General features: G+C 43.1%; 1 protein-coding gene across 1 annotated transcript in view; it reads left to right on the top strand.

Annotated features, from left to right (window-relative positions):
- wnt6b (wingless-type MMTV integration site family, member 6b) overlaps window positions 1-26,341 on the top strand; it is a 129,659-nt gene extending 103,318 nt beyond the window's left edge. Inside the window, exon 4 of the mRNA XM_073046175.1 lies at window positions 25,544-26,341. Within this exon, the coding sequence (XP_072902276.1) occupies window positions 25,544-26,005 (462 nt within the window). The 3' untranslated portion in view covers window positions 26,006-26,341. The remainder of the gene's footprint in view (window positions 1-25,543) is intronic.
- The last annotated feature ends 1,079 nt before the right edge of the window (window positions 26,342-27,420 follow it).

The following is a 27,420-nucleotide window of genomic DNA, read 5'->3' as shown; positions in this document are numbered from 1 at the left end:
CATGGACGGATAATGTGGTGAGATATTGAAATGGAGGGATAATGTGGTGAGATATTGTCGTGGATGGATAACGTGGTGAGATATTGTCATGGACGGATAACGTGGTGAGATATTGTCATGGAGGGATAACGTGGTGAGATATTGTCATGGAGGGATAATGTGGTGAGATATTGTCATGGAGGGATAATGTGGTGAGATATTGTCATGGACGGATAATGTGGTGAGATATTGTCATGGAGGGATAACGTGGTGAGATATTGTCATGGAGGGATAATGTGGTGAGATATTGTCATGGAGGGATAATGTGGTGAGATATTGTCATGGACGGATAATGTGTGGGATACTGTCATGAAAGGAAAGTGTATGATACTGTCATGGTGGGATAATGCATTGGGATACTCTCATGGAGGGATAATGCGGTTGGATGCTGTCATGGAGCAATAATGTGGTGGAATTCAATATGGAGGGAAATTGTGGTTGTATACTCTCATGTAGGGAAAGTGTGGTGGGATACTGTCATGGAGGGAGAACAAGTGGCATACTGTCACTGAGAGAATGTGTGCTGGGGTCATTTCATGGAGGGAAAGTGATGGCATACTGTCATGGAGAGATAATGTGTTGGGGTGCTGCCATGGCAGGAAAGTGTGGAGGTATATTGTCGTGGTGGAAAAGTGTCATCGTATGCTCTTGTGGAGGGATAATGTGATTGGATATTGTCATGGAGTGATAATATGGTGTTAGGGATAATGTAGTGAGATATTATCATGGATGAAAAGTGTACTGGGTCACTGTTATGGAGGGTTAATGTGGTGAGATTTTGTCATGAAGGGCTAATGTGTTGGAATACTGCCATGGAGGATGATGTTGTTGGATATTGTCATGGAGTGGACATGTAGTGGGATTCTCTCATGGTGGGATAATGTGGAGAGATACTGTCATGAAAGGACAGTGAGGTTGGAATCTGTTCTGGATACGATACTGCCATGGAGGATGATGTTGTTGGATATTGTCATGGAGTGGACATGTAGTGGGATTCTCTCATGGTGGGATAATGTGGAGAGATACTGTCATGAAAGGACAGTGAGGTTGGAATCTGTTCTGGATACGATACTGCCATGGAGGATGATGTTGTTGGATATTGTCATGGAGTGGACATGTAGTGGGATTCTCTCATGGTGGGATAATGTGGAGAGATACTGTCATGAAAGGACAGTGAGGATGGAATCTGTTCTGGATACGAAACTGTCACGGAGGCCTTTCTTGATTATTTTTCATAGATTTTTCAACTTGCACTAATGTTGACTTTTCTAAAATTTAGTTTTGTCAATTACATATAATTTTTGTTATTTTAAGTTTATGCTAATTTATGTTTATCATTATTTTCATCTTAGTAATGTTCTGTTCTGCTGCTACAAAACTATAATACAGTATTCACGGCATTTATGTCTACCTTTCTCAATGAACCTGAACTATCTCCCTATTGGAAGCACACGTTTATAAGTGAAGCTTCATTACTGATTGTATGTTATACTGTTGTTTTACACTAAAACTGTCTCATGTGCTGCATAATGAAATACTTCCTATCATCTATAAATGCATTTACTGCAGCATGGAACATCGAACATTACAGCACAGTATAGGCCCTTCAGCCCATTATGTTGTGCTGACCCTTTAATTTGCTCTAAGATCAGTCTAACCCTTCCCCCCCCCCCCCCCACTGCCCTCCATTTTCCTGTCATCCATATGCCTATCTATGTGTCACCTAAATGTCTCTAATGTATCTGCCTCTCCCACCACCCCTGGTAGGGCATTCCATGAACCCACTGCTCTCTGTGTAGATCACGTACAGTATGTCTGGCATCCCCTCTATAATTTCTTCCAGTCACTTCAAAATTATGCCCTCTTGTATTAGCTATTTCTGTCCTCAGAAAAAGTCTCTGGCCATCTACTGGGTCTGTGCCTCTGATTATCTTATCCTCCTTTGCTCAAAAAAGTAACACCCTAGCATGCTCAACCTATCCTCATAAGACACATACTCCAATCCAGGCAGCCTGGGGACTAGTCTCTCCATTGAATATGGAGCCTACTTTTGATCTGTGCTGTTATTGGCAATGGATACAAGTAATCTGTGAACGATATTAAATGCAGATTATTCTTTCATGTATAGTCACCTTGTTGAACTCTGACCTGTCTTATCTCATCTGCTCTTCCTCACTGCATTTCACCAGCCAGTCACAATCTCTTAATGCATCATCTTCAGAGTATCCAAGATGCTTCAGTTTGTGTCCTAACTTACACAGCCTCACAATTCACCCTTGAACTTGGTTAGTTTCTGATTAAGCAAGACACCAATTTTACCACTGGAAGAACTTAGCAGGTCAAGCAGCATCTGTGGGGGAGAGGAATTGTTGATGTTTCCATCAGGGTAGTGGACCACAAGTATAGGAGCAGAATTAAGCCAATCAGTCCATCGAGCCTGCCATACTCTTCTATTATGGCTGATTAATTATCCTCTACAACCCCATTCTCTTGCCTTCTCTCTGTAACCCTTTTGACACCTTTACTAATCAAGAATCTATCAACCTCCCTTTATTAAATATACCCAATGACTTGACCTCCACAGCTTTCTGTGGCAATGAATTCCACAGATTCACTACCCTGTAGCTAAAGGAATTCTTCCTCATCTTTGCACTAAAGGGATGTCCCTCTTTTCTGAGGCTGTGCTCTCTGCATCTAGACTCCCTCCCCTCCATTGGAAACATCCTCTCCACGTCCATTTATCTAGGTCTTTCAAAATTCAATAGGTTTAAATGAGATTTTCACCTCCACCACAACCACTCGTCTAAACTCCAGCAGGAACATGGCCAGAGCCATCAAACATTCATCCCCTTTCATTCCTGGAATCGTTCTCGTGAGCCTTCTCTGGACCCTCTACAATGCCAACACATCCTTTCCTAGGAACTGCTCATCATATTCTAAGTGCAGTCTGACCAATGCTTTATAAAGCTTCAGCTTTCCAGGGTAAAGCCTGCCTCATAATCCACACTGCTAATACGGGGTTTCGATCTGAAACATCGACAGTCCCCTTTTCACTCCGCAATTGCAGCTTAATTTGCTGACTTCCTCCAGCAGACTGTTTGCTGCTCCACATTCCAGCATCTGCAGTCTCTTGTGAGCACAATTTTACTCTCTCCTTCATCCTCAGTCCCACCCTTGCCTTGGTCAGTAGTCACCTCCTGCTCTTCAACATGAGCCTGTTTTGTGCTGTAGTGCTCTATGGTTCTATGGCTCTAATTCTGGCTGATTTATCATCTACTCCATCAATGTGACTGTGCCTGCAGCTGGTTGAGATCTGAATTCTAGATCTCACTGTCTCCCAATTTCTCCTTCTTCCTTTAAACCTACATCAGACTAAGCTATGAGCTGAGGTCAGACACAAACTAAAAGAATAGCACCTGATATTCTGCCTGGGTATTCCACAATCAAATGGTGTAAAGACTGAATTCTCTAATTTCAAATAATCCATTCCCCTGATCCTTTCTGTCTTCTTCTGATCCTCCTTAGTCTTCCCTCACATCTCTTACTTTCACCCCCTCTTCCCCTGGATGTATTCACTCTGTATATTTCTACTCTCCAGAATTTTCAACCCTCCCCTCATTCTCTTACGTGCCTGGGAAGGGTCTTACTGAAGAATCTCGGCCAGAAACATTGGCTGTCAATTTCCTTCCATAGATGCTGCCTGTCCTGCTGAGTTCCTCCAGAACTTTGTGTGTGCTGCTCAAGATTTCAACATCTGCAGTCTCTCTTGTGTCAAGGGGATAATGTGCTAACCAGTTCAACCTTTCTCTATAACGCAGGTTCTGAAGTCCTTGTAAATTTTCTCTGTACTCGTTCAAACTGATTAATATCTCACCTGTAGCTAGGGCACCAGAACTGCACACAATACTCCAAATTCATCCTCACCAACATCTTGTACAACATTAACATAACATCCCAACTCCTGTGCTTAATGCCCTAATTTATGAAGGCCAATGTGCCAAAAGCTCTCTTTATGACCCTATCTACTGTGGTTGCCACTTCCAAGGAATTATAGATCTGTATTCCCAGATCACTCAGTTCTATTGCACACCTCATTACTACCATTTACTGTACAAGTATTATGTTGGTTTGCCCTTGTGTCATTTTCTGTTTGGAAATGTTTGTATGAAGTATCTTTGGATGTTTTACTGTAAAGTTGCTAAATAAATGAAAATTGTTTTCAATAAATGTAGCTCTGTAGTTAGCTACAGAAAATGCACCCGGTACTGCAAGTTACCTCAGAGTACAGCAATTCAAACTTCTTAGCGAAGTACTGACATTGTTGACCTAATCTATTTGTCACTTTCTGACTGGCAATCTGTGAACTTTCATTTCTGGATTTACCCCTAGAAAACCATGATGTTAATTAAAATAAATACAAGTTTAACATGCAAACGTAAAAATGATGGGCAGATACAGACCACCTGGCAAAACACAGAAAAAGGCCCACGGGGTAATAAGGGAGAAAATACTGTGGAAAATTCCTCTTAAACTCCTCAGGCAGTCTGAGGCTGGAGAGTGTGCAGACTAGGTGATATATAGAAAGACACTTGTCTCACTCTATAGCACAATCTTTCCCTCACTCTAGAGCTCCTTCTATAGGCTACAGGGAATTCAAATCCACCATAATCACACATTTCAGCAACTCACTACTGTGGGACAGATGAGGACCAAACAACATCTGTTCATTCCCTTTCTTACCCAATTTAATCCAGAATTCTTTCCCTTGTCTGTTATGTGTGAGTACCATGTATATATTTTATTATTTCATAGACATTAACGAGCTGGAGAGGGTGCAGAAAAAAAATCAGAGACGCCATGGATTCTGTTCTGGTTGCCTCGAGGATGAGGAAGCTTTAGAGGGGATGCAGAGAAGATTTATCTGGATAATGCCTGGACTAGAGAGCATGTCTTTTGAGGATACGTTGAGCAAGCTAGGGCTTTTCTCTTTGTATGAAAAAGAATGAGAGATGATTTGACAGATGTGTATAAGCTATTAAGAGGCATAGATCAAGCATACAGCCAGACTTACTCCCAGGGTGGAAATGGCTAATATGAGAAGGCCTTAATTTTAAGGTGATTGGAAGGAAGTTTAGGGGGGATGTCAGAGCTAGGTGATTTTTAAAAAAATATTCAGATTCAGATATGTTTATCGCATGTACATCAAAGAAATGGTGTAACATACCATTTGCTCTAACAACCAACACACCCAAAGGTGTGCCTTGGGCAGCCCTCAAGTGTCGCCATATGTCTTGGCTCCAAATGTGTGGAGCAAACTGCTAGGGTGGAGGTAGAGACGGAGACGTTAGGATCATTTAAGAAATATGTGTGCAGATTAAAGAAAAATGGATGGCGATGTGTGAGAGAGAGTATCGATAGGTCTTCGAGTAGTTTTACAAGCCAGCACAACATCGTGGGCCAAAGGGTCTGTGCTGTGCTGAACACTTCTATGTTCTATGTCGCCATGACTGGAGGACTTGAGTTATAATGAGAGATTAGATTGCCTGGGATTGTTTTCCCAAAAATGAGGGAGGCCGATGTTTATTAAACCAAGAGGGGCATACATAAGGAGATCGGTCACTGTCTTTTTTTTCCCCAAGGCAGGGAAGTCCAAAACTGGAGGGCATAAGCTTAAGGTGAAAGAGGAAAGACTTGAAGGTGACCACACAGAGCAGTGGGTGTGTGGAGCAAGTTGTCAGAGGAAGTGCTCAAGTAGTACAATTACAACATTTAAGATTTGCACAAGTATGTGGATAGAAAAGGATGAGATGGAGACACAAGAGATTGCAGGTGCTGGAATCTGGAGCCACACACAATCTGCTGGAAGAACTCAAGTAGGTTGTCAGCATCTGTGGGATGGGGAGAGAAAGGTCAATGTTTTGAGTCAAAACCATGCATCAGGTTTAGAGGGATATAGACCAAGTACTGGCAATTGAGTACAACTCAATTGGCTGGCATGGATGAGGTGGGCTGAAGAGTTTGTGTCCATGCTGTAACTCTAAACCACCTCATTGTTATGGCAAACACAAGAGATTCTGCAGATGCTGGAAATCCAGAGCAGCACACAAATGCTGGAGGAACTCAGCAGGTCAAGCAGCCTCTATGGAAGGGAATAAACAGTCAATGTTTTGGGCCGAGACCCTTCACTGGGACTGAATAGCAAGGGGGAAGAAGCTGGAAAACTTATTCTTACTCTTTCCTTTCCAGTCCTGATGAAGTGTCTTGGCCTAAGACATTAACTATTTATTCCCCTCCATAGGTGCTGCCTGATCTGCTGAGTTCTTCCAGTATTTCTGTGTGTTCCTCGTTGCTGTAGTGTTCTAAATGAATAAACTACAACTGGGAGTAACTGAGATTTCTTTAAACTAAAGAGTATTCTTGTCGCTGCCCTCTGGACCATATCCAGGAAATTCTATCACCCACAGTGAAGGGAGACCAAAACCAGCCACTGTACTGCGTCTGTCTATGCCATCTATTACTAAAGAATGTTCTTTAATTTATCCTGGAGATTGCAACTACAGATTACAGTGTAGACTGTGGTTAATGCCATTATCTGCATGTATTTTAGGTAATAGCACCCTCAATGCAAATTTTATTTTAGAACCATCTCCGCCTAACTTGTAGAGCCTGTGTAAATGGACTCTTTAATGAAGAATATAAAGTTTCAAAGTAAATTATCAAAATACATATACTGTATGTTACCATATACTGTACTACTCTGAGATTCATTTTCTTGAGGGCATTCACAATAGAACAAAGAAATTCAACAGAATCAATGAAAAACTATACACAAAGACTGACAATCAATGTGGAAAAGACAAACTGTGCAAATACAAATAATAATAATGATGATAATAATAATTAATAATAATTCAGTAAAATAAATAATACCAAGAACACGAGTCATAGAGTCCATAGGTTGTGGAATCAGTTCAGAGTTGATTGAGTGAAGTTATCCATTCTGGTTAAGAGCCTGATGGTTGAAGGGTAACCATCTGTTCCTGAACCTGGTGGACCATGCCTATCCTACGTGAGATTAGACTTAAAAGTGCGGCTCATTGTATTGCCGATGCTAACATTGTGTCAGCTTCAACTATTTCCCTTCAGTGATCCATGCATGGACCACAAAGATCCCTGTGCCCTCCACCACTCTGGCTTTGCAGTCCATGTCGCTCTTACCAATATATACACATTTATCTTAATCAAATGACATTAGCTGCTATGTGGCCACTTCTTCATGGATGCCTATAAAAAATATAGTAATATACAGTAATTGTATTGCACTGTACAGCTGCTGCAAAGCAGCACATTTCATGACATCTGTCCGAGATAATAAACCTGATTCTGACTGGTTTAAAGACTGTGGCATCTATCTTATCTATGCCCCTCATGATTTTATACATGGTCACTCCTCTGATTCCTTCCCTCCTGATCGTACCAACTCTGCTACCCAACTCAATGATCTGGTAGAGTTACGAGAGATTCTGCAGATGCTGGAAATTCAAAGCAACACCCACAAAATGCTGGAGGAACTCAGCAGGTCAGACAGCATCTATAGATGGAATGGACTGTTGATGTTTTGGGCCGAGACCTTTCATCAGGACCGGGTGACACATTTATGGTCATCTACAGTACACCATACATATAGTGCAGCAACATACAGAATTCAAGACTCAAGATTGTTTAATGTCATTTCCTGTACACAAGTATTAAGGAGAACAAGATCATTGTTAGTCCGTTACCACAAGGTAAAACATGCAACAATAATAATAAAGAAACACAATAAATATAAATACATAAGATAGCTTATATACATAGATTGATTGAATATCCATCAAGTGATGCTAGGTACAGGAGTGTCTCTACATAAGGTGACTGACAGGAAAGAATGAAGTAGTGGTAGTGTGGAAATGTGGGTTAGTTGGTGAAAGTGCTGATCAGCCATACAGCTCGGGGAAAGTAACTGTTTTTGAGTCTGGTGGTCCTGGCATGGATGTTACGTAGCCTCCTCCCTGATGAGAATGGGACAAACTGTCCATGAGCAGGGTGGGTGAGATCCTTTATGATTTTACTGGCCCTTTTCCAGCACCTTTCTGGAAATATGTCCTTGACAGTGGAAAGGCTGGTGCCAGTGAAGTGTTGGACAGTTTTGACTAACCGTTGTAGAGCCTTCCTGTCTGCCACAATGCAGTTTCACAGTACTGTTTGTAATCACATTGCAATTAGAATCAGATATGTGCGAACTGTGTAAAAAAAAATAAAACATTTAGTAAAACAGAATGAAATTTTTTTAAAGACTATATGAAGCTTTTAAGTAAAACAATTAAAAGATTCATCTATATTCGAGTGGGGATGTAGTATGTATGTCAGTCCTCCATGGCATGGCAACAAGATCAGCGTCAGAATCACGCTTATGATCAGACATACACTCAGTGGCCACCTTACTGAGTTGTTCCTGCACCTAATAAAGTGGTCACGGAGCGAACGTTCATGGCTGCTGTCGCCGAACATTTCAAGCTTTGATGTGTTACGTATCACTTTTCTTCACTCCACTGTTGTAACGCGTGGTTATTTGAGTTACTGACACCTTTCTGTCAGTTTGAACCAGCCTGGCCATTCTCCTCTCTGCTCTCTCATTAAACTGTCGCTCACTCAATCTTTTTTGCTTTTTGCATCATTCTGTGTAAAAGCTACAGACAGTTTTGCATGAAAATCTCAGGAGATAAGCAGTTTCCCAGATGCTCAAACCATTCTGACACCAGCAACCATTCTGCAGTCCAAGTAGTGCAAAAAGTGAGGTAGTGTTGAAGTGTTTGTGCTTATTCACTATGGGGTACATAGATAATGTACTATTATTAAATTTAAAAAATTCTAAAAAATGCCAGTTGACATAGACAATTATTAGTTACATGCTGCAGACTTGTACAGCTGCTTAACCTGAGGCTGCTTGGATTTGACTGTACATGCCAGCTGTTCAATGAATATTCTGACAAAATATTTGGGGTGTGGTGTTCTGATTGGTATGATTTGCTTGCTATTTACTGTGTGTGTCCTTAGCTCTCAATCAGTAGGATTTTATATGCAGTCTGGTAAACTGGCCAATGCCACTGGGTCAAGTCAGTTCAGGTTGTTAGTGGGGAAAAGTGTACAAGTTCTTGTATTCCGATTGGAGTTGAAAAATATATTCAGCAATATCATGAAGGATCCAATCCATCTCTGCTTATGGATTGTTTGTCCACTCCCATCAGGGAAGAGGCTATGTGCATCCACGACAGGACCACTAGACTCAATTACTTCTCCCAAGCCAACACACACAAAATGTTGGGGGAATTCAGCAGGTCAGGCAGCATCTATGGAAAGGAATAAACAGTTGGCGGTTCGGGCTGAGAACCCTCCCACAAGCTGTCTGGTTGATCAACATTGCCGCCCATTAACCCACCCTACCGTCCCCCAGTACCACTACATACATCACCTAGTGTCACTTTATATACATACAGTCAGTCTAGGTATATAATAGTTACTCGTCCATTGTGTTCTACAGAATTGATTTTATATTTAGTGTTCTTTTTGCCTATTTTGTTTTTACATGCAGCATCTGATCTGGAGTAACAATTATTTTGTTCTCCTTTACACTTGTTTACTGAAGAATAGCAATAAACAATCTTAATGTTGGCTCTGAATCTAGACTGACTATAGTAGGAGTTCAGTCCACTGTTATGCTCAGTGGCCATTCTATTAGGAACCGCCTGTACTAATAACCTGGTCACTGGGTGTATATTCATGATATTCTGCTGCTGTAACCCATCTTCTTCAAGGTTCGACATGTTGTACATTGAAAAATGCTGTTCCGTACAGCATTGTTGGAATGTGTGATTATTTGAGTTACTGTCACCTCCCTGTCAGCTTGAACCAGTCTGGCCATTCCCCTCTGACCTCTCTCATTAACAAGGTGGTTCACCCACAGAACTGCTGCTCACTGGATGATTCTTTAATTTTGTCCCATTCTTTGTCAACTCTAGAGCAGGTGTTCCCAACCACTTTTATGCCATGGACCCCTGGCATTAACCGAGGGGTCCGTGGACCCCAGGTTAGGAACTCCTGCTCTAGAGACTGCGATGTGTGGAAATCTCAGGTGATCAGCAGTTTCTGAGATACTCAAACCACCCCATCTGGCACCAACAACCATTCCACAATCAAATCACTTAGATCACATTCCTTCCCCATTCTAATGTTTGGTCTGAGCAACAAATGAAACCCTTGACCAGTTAGTTGCTACCACATGATTGGCTGATTAGATATGTGCACTAACGAGCAGGTGTACCAATAAAGCAGCCACACACAGGGATAAGGCAGGTAGTCTGGTTGCTCACAGCTCCAGTGACTTAGGTTAACTGTTTAATCGTATTATCTAGCTCTATTCATATTATGCACCAGACTTATTATTGGTTTAATACTATCACAGGTACAGATAATATTAATATTGTTATGTTTATTTTATCCCATATTTGTACTTCTAACTTTATTTTATATAATTCATTATTCTTTATAATAGTTGTGTGTTGCTGTTTTTTGTTGCAACACCCTGACCAACACACTACAGTAAATTACTCATGCATGCACATGTATATGGCGAGTAAAGTTGTTCCTTGATACTTTTAGTGATCTTGGTGGAGAGATCAATGGGGCAGAGCACAGAGAGAAAGCCCCTGTCAACAGCCAGCTACCACATTAGAACTGTTTTATAGCTCCTTGACTCATCAGCCCTGCTGACCATCAGCAGCCAGTCGTTTCAAAGGTCACCATATACATTTACATTTGTTTGGAATTTGCTAGGGTGTGTTGGTCAGGATACAACATGCAACAAAAGACAAGATTCAACAATTATGAGAATTAAAAAAAATATAAAAATAAAGCTAGAGGTTAAAGTATGGATAGGAAATAAAATGTGTATAAATATATAAATAGGTGTGCATTTACAATGCAAACAGAAGTGGTTCAATGTATATACACTGCAGTGCAGTGATGGGAGTAATAGGTGGGGGGTGGTGCAGGTGCATGTAACTAGAATAGTTATTCAGATTAATTGTCTGAGGAAAGAAACTTTTAAGATGGCATGAAGTTTTTGTTTTAATAGCCTTATAGTGCTTTCCAGAAGGGAGATTTAGGAAAAGGCAGGTTCAGTATATTAAGGTAGTTCAGGAGGAAAGGAAAACAGAATGCAGAATATAGTTCAACATGTAAGGGTGCTGGGACAGGGCAGGCAGCATCTACGGAGGGAAATGGACAGTCAATAATTTAGGTCAAGACCCTTCATCTAGAATATAGATAGAGTGGACGAGGAGAGGATGCTTTGATAGTGGAAGAGTCTAGGACCAAAGGGCGCAGTCTCAGAAAAGAAGGACGTCACTTTAGACCAGAGATGAGGAGGAATTTCTTCAACCAGAAGGGGGTGAATCTGTGGAATTTGTTGCCAGAGACACCTGTGGAGGCCAAGTCATTGTATATTTTAAGTGGAGGTTGATAGGTTCTTGATAGTAAGGGTGTCAGTGTTACAGGGAGAAGGCAGGAGAATGGGGTTGAAAAGGATACTAAGTTAACCATGCTGGAATGACAGAGAGACTTGATGGACTGAATGACCTAATTCTACTCCTATAATTCTGTCTCATTGTCTAATAGTCTTAATATACAGAATATAATGTTACAGTTACACAGACGGTGCAGTTCAGGTAGACAGATAAAGTGCAAGGACCATGACAAAGTCAATCAGTGCTCTCTCACAAACATAAATCAATAATATCTCATAATCTAAGAAGCTATTCAGCCCATCAAGTCTATGGTGCATTCCTGTCAATTCCATTTCCCCACTTACTTCCCTGAAATGGACAGTTGTCATCTTGGGCCGAGATCCCCAACTGTTTATTCCCATCCATAGATGCTGCCTCACCTGATGAGTTCCTACAGCATTTCGTGTGTGTAGTTCAAGATTTCCAGCACCTGCAGAGTCACTTCTATCTCAGTGTTCCAGTGCGGTCTGTGTGGAGTTTGCATGCTTCCCTCTGGTGCTCTGATTCCTTCCAAAGCCCCAAAGACTTGTTGATTGGAAGATGAATTGGCCTCTGTTTGTTATTTCTCATTTAGGTGGTTGGTAGGAGAATTGGGGCTAAGTTCAAGTACATCTGAGAGCAAATAAATCAAAGGGGAATAAATGGGGTATTGGGATTGATTATACTGCTTTGGGAGCTAACATAGACTCAGTAGGGAGAATGGCCTCCAATATAGAATCATAGGGTCACAGAGCACAGAAACAGGCTCTTTGACTCAACTTATCCAAACCTACCAAGTTAATTCTGTTTGCCTGCATTTGGCCTGTGCCATTCTAAACTCCTCCAATCAATAACTTAGCTTAATATCTTTTAAATTTTATCATTGTATCTGCCTCTGGCAGCTCATTCCACACAAGACTATGGGAGCATAAGACGCAAGAACAGAATTAGGCCATTCAGCCCATCAAGCCTGCTCTGCTATTCTGTCATTCCCCTCTCAACCCATTCTTCTGTCTTCTCCCCATAACCTTTGACACCCTTACAAGAACCTTCTGTGTAGACAGTTTCTCTCAATTTCACATTAACTTTCCCCCCCTCTCAACTTAAAGGTATGCCCTCTAGCTCTTGCTTTCCCAACTCTAGGAAAAATGAGTACATTCACCCTATCTGCGTCCCTCCTGGTTTGCATATCTCTGATAAAGTCGCTCTTCAGTCTCCTTCATTCCAAGGAGTGAAGCCTTAGCCTGTCCAACCTTCCCTGTAGCTCAGCATCCCAGTAAATCTTCCCCGTGCTCTTTCCATTTTAATGCTGTCTTTCCTACAACAGTTCAACCTAAACTCTACACAATACTCAAGTAAATGCTTGGGTAACTCAGCAAGTCAGGCAACATCTATGAAGGGGAATAAACAGTTCACTTTTAGGGCCAAGAACCTTCATCAGGTCTGGAAAAGATTCAGGAAAAAGCTAGCATAAGAAGGTGGGGAGAGGGGAACTAGTACAAGCTGGAAGGTGACAGGTGAGACCAGGTGATTGTCAGCTGGTGGGCTTATTCCCTTCCTTAGATACTGCCCGACTTGCTGAGTTCCTCTAACATGTTGTGTGGGATGTTCTAGGGTTTCCAGCATCTTTTGTGTTCATGATACTCAAGAGTGGTCTCACCAATGTTTGGAAAACTATTCTCGACCTACAGTCTCACCAATATGAAAATTGTGAGATTTTCTGTGAAAAATATCTGGATATTACTGGAACTGAGAAATTACAACTATCACGAATGAATGAATCGGTTAGGACTTTATAATTGAGAAAAGTTCAAAAAAAAATCTAAAGCCATTAAATATAATAAACCCAAGATGTGGAGGCTTTGGAGAAGGTTTACCAGAATTCTGCCTAGTTTGGAGGACATGTGCTATGAGGAACAAATTGGACAAGCTGGGGTTGAGGCTGAGGGGGGGGAATTGATGGAAGTTTATATAAATTACTATTTGTGAAGCAGAGTTATGGTAGACAGACTTTTCCTGGGCTTGAAATGTCTCGTACTGGAGGGTATATATTTAAGGTGAGAGGGAGAGAAGGAGATGTGGTGGGGGCGTGGAATGCACTGCCAGTCATGATGCAAGAGGCAGACAGCATAGGAGTGTTTAAGAGCCTCTTACACTGGCACATGAATATACAGTGAAGGGAGGGATATAGTCAATGTGTGGGGAAGGGGAATTACAATAAGACATGAGTGTTTCTGCGGATGTTGGAAATCCCGAGCAACACACACAAAATCTTGGAGGAACTCAGCAGGTTAGGCAGCATCTATAGAGGGAAATGTACAGTCAATGTTTCAGGACTCAGCATTAATGTTCTCCGCTCAAAATAAAACATAGAACAATACAGCACAGTACAGGTCCTTTGGCCCACAATGCTGTGCCAACCCTAAAACCCTGCCTCCCATATAACCCTCCACCTTAAATTCCTCCATATACCTGTCTAATGGTCTCTTAAATTTCACTAGTGTATCTGCCTCCACCACTGACTCAGGCAGTGCATTCCACGCACCAATCACTCTCTGAGTTAAAAACATTCCTCTAATATCCCCCTTGAACTTCCCACCCCTTACCTTAAAGCCATGTCCTCTTGTATTGAGCAGTGGTGCCCTGGGGAAGAGGCGCTGGCTGTCCACTCTATCTATTCCTCTTCATATCTTGCATACCTCTATCATGTCTCCTCTCATCCTCCTTCTCTCCAGAGAGGAAAGTCCTAGCTCCCTTAATCTTTGATCATAATGCATACTCTCTAAACTAGGCAGCATCCTGGTAAATCTCCTCCGTACCCTTTCCAATGCTTCTACATCCTTCCTGTAGTGAGATGACCAGAACTGGATGCAGTACTCCAAGTGTGGCCTAACTAGAGTTTTATAGAGCTGCATCATTACTCCGCTACTCTTAAACTCTATCCCTTGACTTATGAAAGCTAACACTCCATAAGCTTTCTTAATTACCCTGTCTACCTGTGAGGCAGCTTTCAGGGATCTGTGGACATGTACACCCAGATCCCTCTGCTCCTCCACACTTCCAAGTATCCTGCCATTTACTTTGTACTCTGCCTTGGAGTTTGTCCTTCCAAAGTGTACCACCTCACACTTCTTGGGGTTGAACTCCATCTGCCACTTCTCAGCCCACTTCTGCATCCTATCAATGTCTCTCTGCAATCTTAGACAATCCTCTACACTATCCACAACACCACCAACCTTTGTGTCATCTGCAAACTTGCCAACCCACCATTCCGCCCCCACATCCAGGTCGTTAATAAAAATCACGAAAAGCAGAGGTCCCAGAACCAATCCTTGTGGGACACTGCTAGTCACAACCCTCCAATCCAAATGTACTCCCTCCACCACGACCCTCTGCTTTCTGCAGGCAAGCCAATTCTGAATCCACCTGGCCAAATTTCCCAGGATCCCATGCCTTCTGACTTTCTGAATAAGCCTACCATCTGGTACCTTGTCAAATGCCTTACTAAAATTCTTGTAGATCACATCCACTGCACTACCCTCATCTATATGCCTGGTCACCTCCTCAAAGAACTCTATCAGGCTTGTTAGACATGATCTGCCCTTCGCAAAGCCATGCTGACTGTCCCTCATCAGACCCTGATTCTTTAAATGCCCATAGATTGTCTCTAATAACCTTTTCCAACAGCTTTCCCACCACAGACGTAAGGCTCACTGGTCTATAATTACCCGGATTATCCCTACTACCTTTTTTGAACAAGGGGACAGCATTCGCCTCTCTCCAATCCTCCGGTACCATTCCCTTGGACAACGAGGACATAAAGATCCTAGCCAGAGGCTCAGCAATCTCTTCCCTCGCCTCGTGGAGCAGCCTGGGGAATATTCCATCAGGCCCCGGGGACTTGTCCGTCCTAATGTATTTTAATAACTCCAACACCTCCTCTCCTTTAATATCAACATGCTCCAGAACATCAACCTCACTCATATTGTCCTCACCATCATCAAGTTCCCTCTCAGTGGTGAATACCGAAGAGAAGTATTCATTGAGGACCTCGCTCACTTCCACAGCCTCCAGGCACATCTTCCCACCTTTATCTCTAATTGGTCCTATCTTCACTCCTGTCAACCTTTTGATCTTTACATAATTGAAAAATGCCTTGGGATTTTCCTTTACCCTACTCGCCAAGGCCTTCTTATGCCCCCTTCTTGCTCTCCTCAGCCCCTTCTTAAGCTCCTTTCTTGCTACCCTATATTCCTCAATAGACCCATCTGATCCTTGCTTCCTAAACCTCATGTATGCTGCCTTCTTCCATCTGACTAGATTCTCCACCTCACTTGTCACCCATCATTCCTTCACCCTACCATTCTTTATCTTCCTCACCGGGACAAATTTATCCCTGACATCCTGCAAGAGATCCTTAAACATCGACCACATGTCCATAGTACATTTCCCTGCAAAAACATCATCCCAATTCACACCCACAAGTTCTAGCCTTATAGCCTCATAATTTGCCCGTCCCCAATTAAAAATGTTCCTGTCCTCTCTGACTCTATCCTTTTCCATGATAATGTTAAAGGCCAGGGAGCGGTGATCACTGTCCCCCAGATGCTCACCCACTGAGAGATCTGTGACCTGACCCGGTTCGTTACCTAATACTAGATCTAGTATGGCATTCCCCCTAGTTGGCCTGTCAACATACTGTGACACGAATCCATCCTGGATGCACTTAACAAACTCTGCCCCATCTAAACCATTGGAACTAATCAAGTGCCAATCAGCATTAGGGAAGTTAAAGTCACCCATGATAACAACCCTGTTATATTTGCACCTTTCCAAAGTCTGCCTTCCAATCTGCTCCTCGGTATCTCTGCTGCTACCAGGGGGCTTATAGAATACCCCCAATAGAGTAACTGCTCCCTTCCTGTTCCTGACTTCCACCCATACCGACTCAAAAGAGGATCCTGCTACATTACCCACCCTATCTGAAGCTGTAATAGTATCCCTGACCAGTAATGCCACCCCTCCTCCCCTTTTGCCCCCGCTCTATCCCTTTTAAAGCACTGAAATCCAGAAATGTTGACTGTTTATCTCTCTCCATAGATGCCTCATTTTGTGCTTGTAGCCGTAAGATGGTTATCAATTAATCTTGCCAGGATATGAATTTTTTTTAATCATTGGTGGTGGGAGCATGGAATTCACTCCTATTGTAACCAATGAGATGAATAATATAGATGCTTTCAAAGATAACTTAGATGGGTTTGTGAGAGAGAAGGGATGGAAAAAAAGTTAAAGGTGAAGGTGGAGAATATGGAATGGGGGAGGTGCAGGTAAACCTTTATTGTTACATGTAGTGAGGTACATTGAGAAAGTTCATGCAGATCAGATCATTACACTGTGCACTGAAGTAGAACAAGGTAAAGCAGTAACAGAATGCGGATGAAGTGTAACAGTTACAGGGAAGGCATAGTGCAGGCAGCCAGTATGGTGCAAAATTGCAATGACATAGATTGTCAGGTACACAAAAATCTGTGTTAAGATCACAAGACAAGGGAGCAGAATTAGACCTTTCAGCCCATCGAGTCTGCTCCACCATTCCATCATGAATGATTCATTGTCTGTCTCAGCCCCATTCTCCTGCCTTCTCCCAGTAACTTTCTAATCAAGAATACATCAACCTCCACTTTAAATATACCTAATGACTTGCCCTCGACAGCCTTCTGTGGCAATGAATTCCAGAGATTCACCACGCTCTGGCTAAAGAAATTCCTCTCTTCTCTTGTTTTAAAGGTGCTCAGCCCTATGGTCCTAGACTCCTGCAGTATAGGAAACATCCTCTCCACATCCAGTCTATCTAGGACTTTCAATATTTGTTAAGTCACAACAAGAACCCCTTCCATTCTTCTAAACTCCAGCAAGTACAGGCCTAAAGTCATCAAGTTAACCCTTTTATTCCTGGATTTATTCTTGTGAATCTCCTCTGGACTCCCTCCAGTGCTAGCATATCCTTTCTTAGGTAAGGGGCTCAAAATGAGCACATGTACCAAGATCCAGTGAAGGGCTTATCCAGCATATTGTTCACACATATCAGATCAGTACACAGTGCATTGAGCTAGAAGGCAGCACATAACAGAATGCAGAATAAAGTGTAGCAGCTGCAGAGAAAACACAGAGCAAGTAGGCAAAAGCTTCAAGAACATATTGAGGTAAATTAGTTCATTATTTTCCCATGTATTGTGCATATTATGTGCTAGAATGAAAAACGTCTTGCACACCTTTCATCCAGATTAATTCATTACAACAGTGTTTTGGGATAGTACAAGGTAAAACAATAACCAAGACATTGATTTTAAATTTAAAAGAGTAGAACGATTATAGCAGAAGTGACGAGCAGCTTGCAACAAGTCACCACACTGCATTGCCATGTACAACCAGTACACATTAGCAAGGTCAATTGGCTCAATTCTGCGCTGTTCATTCTTTGTAAACTGCACTACAGAAAGATATTATTTTTCCCTGCTTATTCATAAGAGCAATGGTGTCTGTGGTCTATACCTGGCATCCACAACTATAACGTAGGCAGGCCCTGGTATGTATTTTTTTCAAAATAAGAGAAGTGTAACATTCTTGAAACCAAGCCAGAAAATTCTGGCTTAAATCCTGTTTACTTAAACATTGCTCATTGCATTTCATGGGGGCTTGCTGATCTTCCAAAATGGCCACGCTTCAATAGTCATGCATTGTCTGTGCGGTGCTCTTAAGTGTCCAGAGCTGCTACGTAAATTTAAATCTGCTTCATACGATCTAAGGAACCAGGAGGAAATAGTGCCAAATCATAAACACGAGATTCTGCAGACGCTGGAAATCGAGAACAACACACACAAAATGCTGGAGGAACTAGGCAGGTCAGCCAGCATCTATGGAGGGAATAAACAATTGATGTTTCGGGTCGAGAACCTTCATCAGGACTAGATAGAATGAGGAAAGAAGCCACAGCAAATTACTAACATAGGTAAATATATTTAGAAATACATTTACATGTATTAGGCTGGTAGGTGAAAGGTGAATTCAGGTGAGGGGGAAGGTGAGTGTGTGGGTAAGGAAACTGAGGTGTGATAGGTGGGAGAGGTAAAGGGCTGGAGAAGAAGGAATCTGATAGGGACAGAGAGTGGACCATATAAGAAAGGGGAGGAGGAGGGGCACTAGGGGGAGGTGATGGGCAGGTGAGGAGAACAGAAGGGGTAAAGGGAAGACAGAACGAGGAATAGAAAAAAGAGAGGAGGGGGTAAGGGGTGAAATTACCAGAAGTTAGAAAAATGAAAGTTCACGCTATCAAGTTGGAGGCTACCCAGACCGAATATGAGGTGTTGCTCCTCCAACCTGACAGTGGCCTCATTGTGGCAACAGAGAGCAGTAGTGGACTGACATGTCAGTATGGGAATGGGAAGTGAAATTAAAAATGCTTGGCTACTGGGAAATCCTGCTTGTTGCGGACAGGATGAAGGTGCTCGATGAAACTGTCCCCAAATCTACGTCTGGTCTCATCGATGTAGAGGAGGCCACACCGGGAGCACTGGATAGTGCCAACACAGTTTATCCACTCATTTTACAGTAGTTTCTTTCACCGTGGTAAAAGTAAGAGCTTTAAAAGAGCATTTGTAAATTAAATTTGATAAATCTGATTAGATGGTGCACGGCCAGGGGTTTCGCCACACACAGTAGCTCACTGCTCAAGCTTTCAGTCTGACTTCACATTCTGACATCTCAGTCCACTACTGCCATGACAAGACCAGACTCAGGGTGAGGAGCAGGTGACTGGTGAAACCAGGTGAGGGGGAAAGTGGCTGTGTGGAGGGGGGGGTGTGAATGATGTGTGAAACTGGGAGGGGAAAGTGAAACCATGGTTATGTCAAACTCAGGCTGAAGAAGCAACACCTCATTCCATCTGGGTAACTTCCAGCCTGATGGCATGAACATCAGTTTCTCTAACTCCTCCCCACTTCTCCCCTTTTCCATTCCCTATTTGGGTTACCCTCTCACCCTTTCTCTTCATCTGCCCATCACCTTCCTCTGGTTTTCCTTCTCCACCCCTTTCTCTCATGGTCTACTGTCTTCTCCCATCATGTTCCTTCTTCTCCAACCTTTTACCTTTTCCACCTATCACCTCCCAGCTTCTCACTTCATTTCCCCATCCCACACTCACCCACCTTCCCCCTCCCCTGGTCTCTTTCCTGCCAACTTGTACTCTTCCTTCCTCCCTATCTTCTTATTCTGGCCTCTGTCTCCTTTCCCCCCAATCCTGATGAGAGGTTTCTGCCTGAAGCATTTACTGAAATGCCGTCCAACTTGCCTGGCCTCCAACTTGTAGTTTTTATGCTTACAGTATTCACAGAGCTCAGAAAAAAGACCTTTAGCCCATTATGTCTATGTCAACCACTAAGCAGCTTTCCATACTAATCCTGCTTAGCATCATTTTGGTCCATTGCCTTGGCGATAAGTATCTTATTGTTTCTTAAATACAGCAGCAGTCTCTGCTCCACCAGATTTAGGACTAGCTGCTCCCCCTACAACCGTCAGGGTATTGAACCGACCTGCACATCCCTCCCCCTACCTCAGGGCAATGATCACCTCTTGCCCTACCATGACCTTTCTCCACGTCTTTTTTTTGCCCCAAGATCATATTCTTACCTGGTCTATTTTCTCTATCTCTTCATTGTCTAGTATAATTTATGCACGATTTATATCCAAGTCAAAGTCATGTTTGCCATATGTAAGTACATGCACAGGTACATGAATGCAAAGAAATAATTACTTGCATCTTCATCACAAGCCCAAATCGTTCATATGAAACGCACAGATTAAACATGTTAAAACACAGTCTTTTCATTAAAAAACACAATTAGAACATAAAATGTCCATGCTAGTGCCAAGTGACCAAAGTGGTCATACAGTTGCCATTCTGAAAGGTTTAACATATGAGGAGTGTTTGATATCTCTGGGCCTGTACTTGATGGAGTTCAGAGGATGAGGGGCACCTCACTGAAACCTACTGAGTGCTGATGGTCGTGAATAGAGTGATGTGGAAAGAATGCTTCCATTAGTTGGAGAATCGGGATCTGAGGTTGGATTCATGGCCTCGCAATTTACCTCATCATGATATTGCACTTTTTCAGTAGTTTTTACACTTTATTTTGCATTGTGGCTGTTTTACTTTATTCCTGCTCATTGTACTGTGTAATGATTTGATGTGTATGAATAGAACAGGAGTCAAGCCTTTCACTGTATCTTGGTACAAGTGATAATAATGAACCAATACCAGTCTCGGAATAAAGTAACGCCCCTTAAAAACTGAGATGTGGAGGAATTTCTTCAGCCTGAGGGGGTTGAATCCATGGAATGTGCTGCCAGGCGGCTGTGGAGATCGACAATGGGTGTATTTAGGGAGAGATTGATAGGTCCTTGTTACGGGCAGTAGGGAAAGGTGGAAAAATGGGGTTGACAAGTAGAAATCAGCAGAGCAGACTTGGTGGGCTGCCTGGACTAATTCTGCTCCTACATTCTTATGGTCATATATTTCTCGATGGAATATTTTGTTCAGTTCTGGTCAACTTATTGCAGGAAGGGTGTGGAAGCTTTAGAGAGGGTGCAGATGAGATTTAACAGGATGCCCCCTGGATTAGACAGCATTTCTTATGGGGCATTTCTCTGAGGAATAGAAGGTGAGAGGAGACTTGATAGAGGAGTACAAAATGATAGGAGCATAGACAGCGCGGGGAGTCAGCACCTCTTTCCCAGGATGGAGATGGCCTATACAAGGGGCATAATTTTAAAGTGATTGGAAGAACGGAAGGGGAGATGCCAGAGAGGAAGTTCTTTGCAAGGAGAGTGGTGAAAGCATGGAAAGTGCTGTTGGGGTGGAGGAGGCCGATACATTAGAGACATTTAAGAGACTCTTAGGTAGGCACATGTGTGATATAAAGCTGGAGGGTTATGTATGAGGGAAGGGCAAGATTAATTTTAGAGTAGGTTAAAAGTTCGGCACAACATCATGGGCCAAAGGGCCTGTACTGTGTTGTAACGTTCTATGTCAAAGTAAGTTCATTAGCGAAGTGCATATACATATATATGCCACCATGCACTACCTTGAGACTCATTTTCTTGCAGGCATTTGCAGGAAAATAAAGAAATGCAATAGAATCTATGAAAATCATAAGCAAAGACTGACCATCCCATGAGACAGTGGGGAGAATAGGTTACAGGGAAAACTAAAGAAGAATTAGGAGTAGGACTGTATACTACCTCATGACTGCTTCCAAGAAGACGAATCTCAAGGTTGTTTAGAGTATACATACGTTGATAATAAAAAGCTTTTGAACGTTGATTGCTCTATGGGCCAGCATAGACTCAATGGGCTGAATGGCCTCCTTCTTTGTTCAAGGGAAATATAGAGCTGAGTTGCAATGGCTCCCTGTTGTGGCTATCATTCAGAGTGATATTGCCCAAAGAATCAGAGGAAGGCTGAGTCACAAGTAAGCTGTAGAAGAAAGGGACCTGGGAGTACAGATCCATAATTCCTTGAAAGAGATGTCTCAGATGCTAAACAGAACTTCTGGCACATTAGCCTCCATAAATCAAAGTACTGAGTGCAGAGTTGGGTTGTTATGTTGAAGTTGTGTAAGACGCTGATGAGGCCCAATCTGAAGCATAGTGTGCAGTTCTGGTCACCGACCTACAGGAAAGTTATCAGTGAGGTTGAAAGAGTACAGAGAAAATCTACAAGGATGTTGCTGGGACTTGGAGACCTGAGTTACAGGGAAGGGTTAAATACTGTAGGTTAGGACTTACAGTGTAGGAGTGGGAGCTTCAAGTCGTCACTTTTTACTGTATTGTCATTTCGACCATAACTGCTGGTACAGTACACAGTAAAAATGAGACAGCGTTTTCAGGACCATGGTGCTACATGAAACAATACAAAAACTACTCTATACTACATAAAAACAACACAGAAAAAAACTACACTAGACTACAGACCTACCCAGGACTGCATAAAGTGCACAAAACAGTGCAGGGATTACAATAAATAATAAATACATACAAACAAGCTGGAGGAACTCAGCAGGTCAGGCAGCATCCGTTGAAATGGGCAGTCAATGGTCTCGGCCCGAAACATTGACTGCTCATTTCAACGGATGCTACCCAACCTGCTGAGTTCCTCCAGCTTGTTTGTATATGTTGATTTGACCACAGCATCTGCAGTGTACTTTGTGTTTACAATAAATAATAGACAAGACAATAGGCACAGTAGAGGGCAGTAAGTTGTGTCAGTCCAGACTCTGGGTATTGAGGAGTCTGATGGCTTGGGGGAAGAAACTGTTACACAGTCTGGTCGTGAGAGCCCCAATGCTTCGGTGCCTTTTCCCAGACGGCAGGAGGGAGAGGAGCTTTGATATGGACGTACAAAATTCTGAGGAGTATGAATAGGATAAATGCAAGCAGGTATTTTCCAGTGAGACTAAAGCTAGAGGTCACAGTTTAAGGGTGAAAGGTAAAATATTTAAGGGGATCCTGAGGGAAATAATTTTCACCCAGGGTGCTATGAGTGTGAAATGAGCTGCCAGCAGATGTGGTGGATGCAGGTTTGATAGATGGGAGGGGTATAGAGGGTTAAAACTCAGGTGCAGGTCAATAGGTCTAAGCACAATAATAGCTTGGCACAGACTAAATGGGCCAAAGGGCTTGTTTCTGTGCTGTAGTGTTCTATGAAAGCACAAAGGAACAGAAACAGAAAGGGCTTCTGGTTTGCCTGCAGTCTGCCTGTTCAAGCCCCCTGCTCATTGTCAATGGTCTTGAAAGGAAGAATTCCTTTTACATGAGATCTTTCACAACCTCAAAGGACTGACAGCCACTGGAACGTGTTTGGTCGCTGTTGTTAATGAAGAGGCACATGCACCAATTAGTGGGTGTGTTCTCCCACAAACAGCCATGTATCATGGACATTTGACAGTGGAGAAACTGGTCGCTAAAGCAGCCCCACCCTCTGATTTTAATCTTCAATACCTCAGAGAAGCAGGGTGAGGGGAAAGGATCAAAGCTTCCTCCATTTCAGGTTCTTTGGTGTCTCAGGATTCTCGGCATTTAGTCCTCGGGGCAAATCTTAATTGTGTACAGTTTTGGTCAGCCTGTTACAGGAAAGATGTCATTAGGCTGGAAAGATAGGGCCTGAGTTAAGGGAGAGGTTGGGCAGTCTAGGGCTTTGCCTCTTGAGTGTACAACAGCAGGCTGAAAGGTGACCTTACAGAGGTCTATACAGCCACAAGGATGAACATGCGCATTCTCCCTGGAAAAGGTCGTCAAAAACCCGAGGGCACAAGTTTAAAATAAGATGGGAAAGAGGATAATCTCCACTCCTCTTTTTCCATTCCCTGCTCGTTTTCCTCTCAGCCCTTTTCTTTACCTGCCCATCACCTCCTCTCTTCCTTTAGTCAATGGTCCACTCTCCTATTAGACTCCACTTCTCCTGCCTTTTACTTCAGCCACCTATTACCTCCCAGCTTCCTACTTCATTCCTCCCTCCCCCACCCATCCACCTTTCCCCTCACCTAGCTTCACCTACCACCTGCCAGTCCATATTCCATCTCCTACCCACACTTATTATTATTATTATTATTATTATTTCCTTCTCAGTCCTGACGAATGGTCTTGGCTCGAAGTGCTGACCGTTCATTTCCTCCATAGATGCTGCCTAACCTGCTGAGTTCCTTGAACATTGTCAAGATTTCCAGCATCTACAAAATCTCTGGTGTTTACAATTTAAAAGAGAACTAAAGGGCAACCTCTCCATGTAGAGTAGAGAGTGGTGGGCATTTAGAACAAGCTGCCAGGGAAAATGGTCAGGCAGGTACAATAATGGCATTTGGGTAAGTGCATGAACAGGAAAGGTTAAGAGGGCTATGGGCTATGTGTGGGCAAATGTGGGATTATTTAAAACAGAGGTTGATGGGTACTTAATTAGTAAGGGCATCAAGGTCATGGGGAGAAGGCAGGAGAATGGGGTTGAGAGGGAACATAAATCAGCCATTCTTCGAAAGGCGGAGCAGACTCAATGGGCTGATTTAAATGTTTTATGCTTTATGGAATTATGCTGACCTTGGAGAGTGTCCAGAGAAGGTTCATCAGAGTGATCCTGGGAATGAAAGGATTAATGTATCAGGATCATTTGATGGCTCTGGGCCTGCACTCATTGGAGTTTAGAAGAATGAGGGGCGAGATTGGAGAAACCTATTGAATGTTGAAAGGACAAGACAGAGTGAACACGGAGAGAATATTTCTTATAGTACGGGAGTCTAGGACCACAGGGCTCAGCTTCAGGATAGAAGGACATCTGTTGAGAACAGAGATGGAATAATTTCTTTAGCCAGAGGGTGGTGAATCTGTGGAATTCATTGCCACAGACAGCTGTGGAAGCCACGTCATTGGGCATACTTAAAGTGCAGGTTGCTAAGTTCTTAGTTCTTGATTAGTGGAGAAGGCAGGAGAATGGGGTTGAGAGGGATAATAAATCAGTCATGATGGAATGGCAAAGCAACCTTGGTGGGCTGAATGGCCTAATTCTATTCCCATTTCCAATGGTCTTATGGAATCTTGGTCAGCATGAACAAGTTGGGCCGAAGGGCCGGTTTCACACAATATTATTCTATGACTAATGAAAAAACATTAAAACCTTACGCAAGGCAGCTTGTTGCATTCAACATTGCTTCATTACAGTAAATATGTAGGTGAGGTGAGGTCTCTGTTAAAACAGCGTGCCAATTCCTTGCCTGTAGCAATTAGAAAAGAATTCTTCAGAGTCTGGATTTATCTTGCCAATCTATCAGTCTCTATTTTTGTCTCCCTCTCTCTTCACCCCCGCCCCCCTTCGACAACAGGCAGTGAAGAATTACCTGAGAACTGAGTGCAAATGCCACGGGCTGTCTGGCTCTTGCAACCTCAGAACCTGCTGGAAAAAGATGCCCAGTCTCCGAGAGATTGGGAACAGGCTGCTCGACCGCTTCAATGGGGCCTTCAAGGTGATGGGGGGCAACGATGGGAAGACCCTGATCCCAGTCGGCCAGAACATCAAGACCCCCGACAAGCTGGACTTAGTCTACTCGGCCAACTCGCCCGACTTCTGCCTGCCCAACCGCAAGACGGGCTCGCCTGGCACCAGGGGAAGGGTGTGCAACAGCACGGCACTGGACCTGAGTGGCTGTGACCTGCTGTGCTGCGGGAGGGGCTACAGAGATCAGACCGTGGTCCTGGAGGAGAACTGCCTGTGCCGATTCCACTGGTGCTGCGTGGTGCAATGCAAGAAATGCACCGTCCACAGCCAACTCAGCCTCTGCTTGTGACTGGGGTGGAGGTGGGCTAGTAAGGGTTTGGAAGGCCAAAGGGTAGAAGTGGTTGTGGAGCACCACCCTCGCCGACTCTCCCCACTCCTTACCCTCTCACCCGAAGCTGAGACAGTGCGGGAGGAAGTCACTGGGCCCATTGGCCCTCCTGGCCCCATTCACTCCCGCCATTGGGCATCCAACTTGTCCATCCTCAAGGCACGCTTGGGGACCAATCCAAATTCAGCAGACTCTTCCTTTTCTTAATGGGTGACCCTTGACCTTCCACGGTGCCTTCCCCATAACTCACAATTCTTACCATATGCAAAAGTGTTTAAAGGAAGTTAATTAAAGTCTTTTTTTAAATGCCCTAGTGATTTTTTTTCTTTATCCCATGGGAGTTCACTTCCCATTGGCTCCTGGACTCGATTCCTTGCCATCTCAGGTAACAAGCATGTTCTGATTTAAAAGTCAATTTTGTCCATAAGTTGTGAAATACACACTAAAGGATAGAGTGGACATGGAGAGGGTGTTTCTTATAGTTGGGGAGTCTAGGACCAGATGGCACAGCCTCAGAAAAGAGGCACGTCCATTTAGAACGGAGATGAGGAGGAATTTCTTTAGTCAGAGAGTGGTGAATCTGTGGAACTCACTGTCACAGACAGCTGTGGAAACCATGTCACTGAGTATATTTAAAGTGGAAGTTGTATATTATTGATTAGTCAGAGCATCAAAGATTATGGGGAGAAGGCAGAAGAATTGGGTTGAGAAGATAGTAAATCAGCCATAATGGATGGCAGAACAGACTTGAAAGGCTGAATGGCCTAATTCTACTCCTATGTCTTCCGGTCTAAAAATCCTTCCATGTGGTAATCACACCTCCGCAGTATCAGAGACTGATAAGAAAGAACAATTGCTAGATAGAGTCAAAGAGTCACAGAGCAACACAGCACAGAAAAAGGACCTTTGGCCCATATTGTCCTTGCTAGTCTCATCTTCTGTCTATTTCCATCTACCTGCACCCAACCATATCTCTCCATACCTCTCCCATCCATGTACCTATCAAAATTTCTCTTAAATGTTGCAATCAAACCTATATCCACCACTTCCACTAGAAGCTCTTTCTACACTCTCTGAGTGAAGAAACTCCCTCCTTGGTTACCTTAAATATTTCACTTTTCACCTTTAGCCTACGACCAACCTGAGCGGAAAAAGCCTGCAGACGTTCAGCAAACTATACCCCTCATAATTGTGCGTACCTTTATAAGATCTCTGTTGGTTCTCCTGTGCTCCAGGGAATAAAGTTCTAATCTATTCAGACCCTCCCTGTAACTCACGTTCTCAGGTCTCAGAAACGTCCTTGTAAATTTGGAGAGAAAGTGAGAGAGAGACGGGGGAAGAGAGAAAGAGGGTGAAGAGAGAGAGAGAAGGGGAAG

This window comes from Hemitrygon akajei, chromosome 5 (genome assembly GCF_048418815.1).
Source record: "Hemitrygon akajei chromosome 5, sHemAka1.3, whole genome shotgun sequence".
Lineage (NCBI taxonomy): Eukaryota > Metazoa > Chordata > Chondrichthyes > Myliobatiformes > Dasyatidae > Hemitrygon > Hemitrygon akajei.
This window is presented reverse-complemented; position numbering and strand designations above follow the sequence as displayed.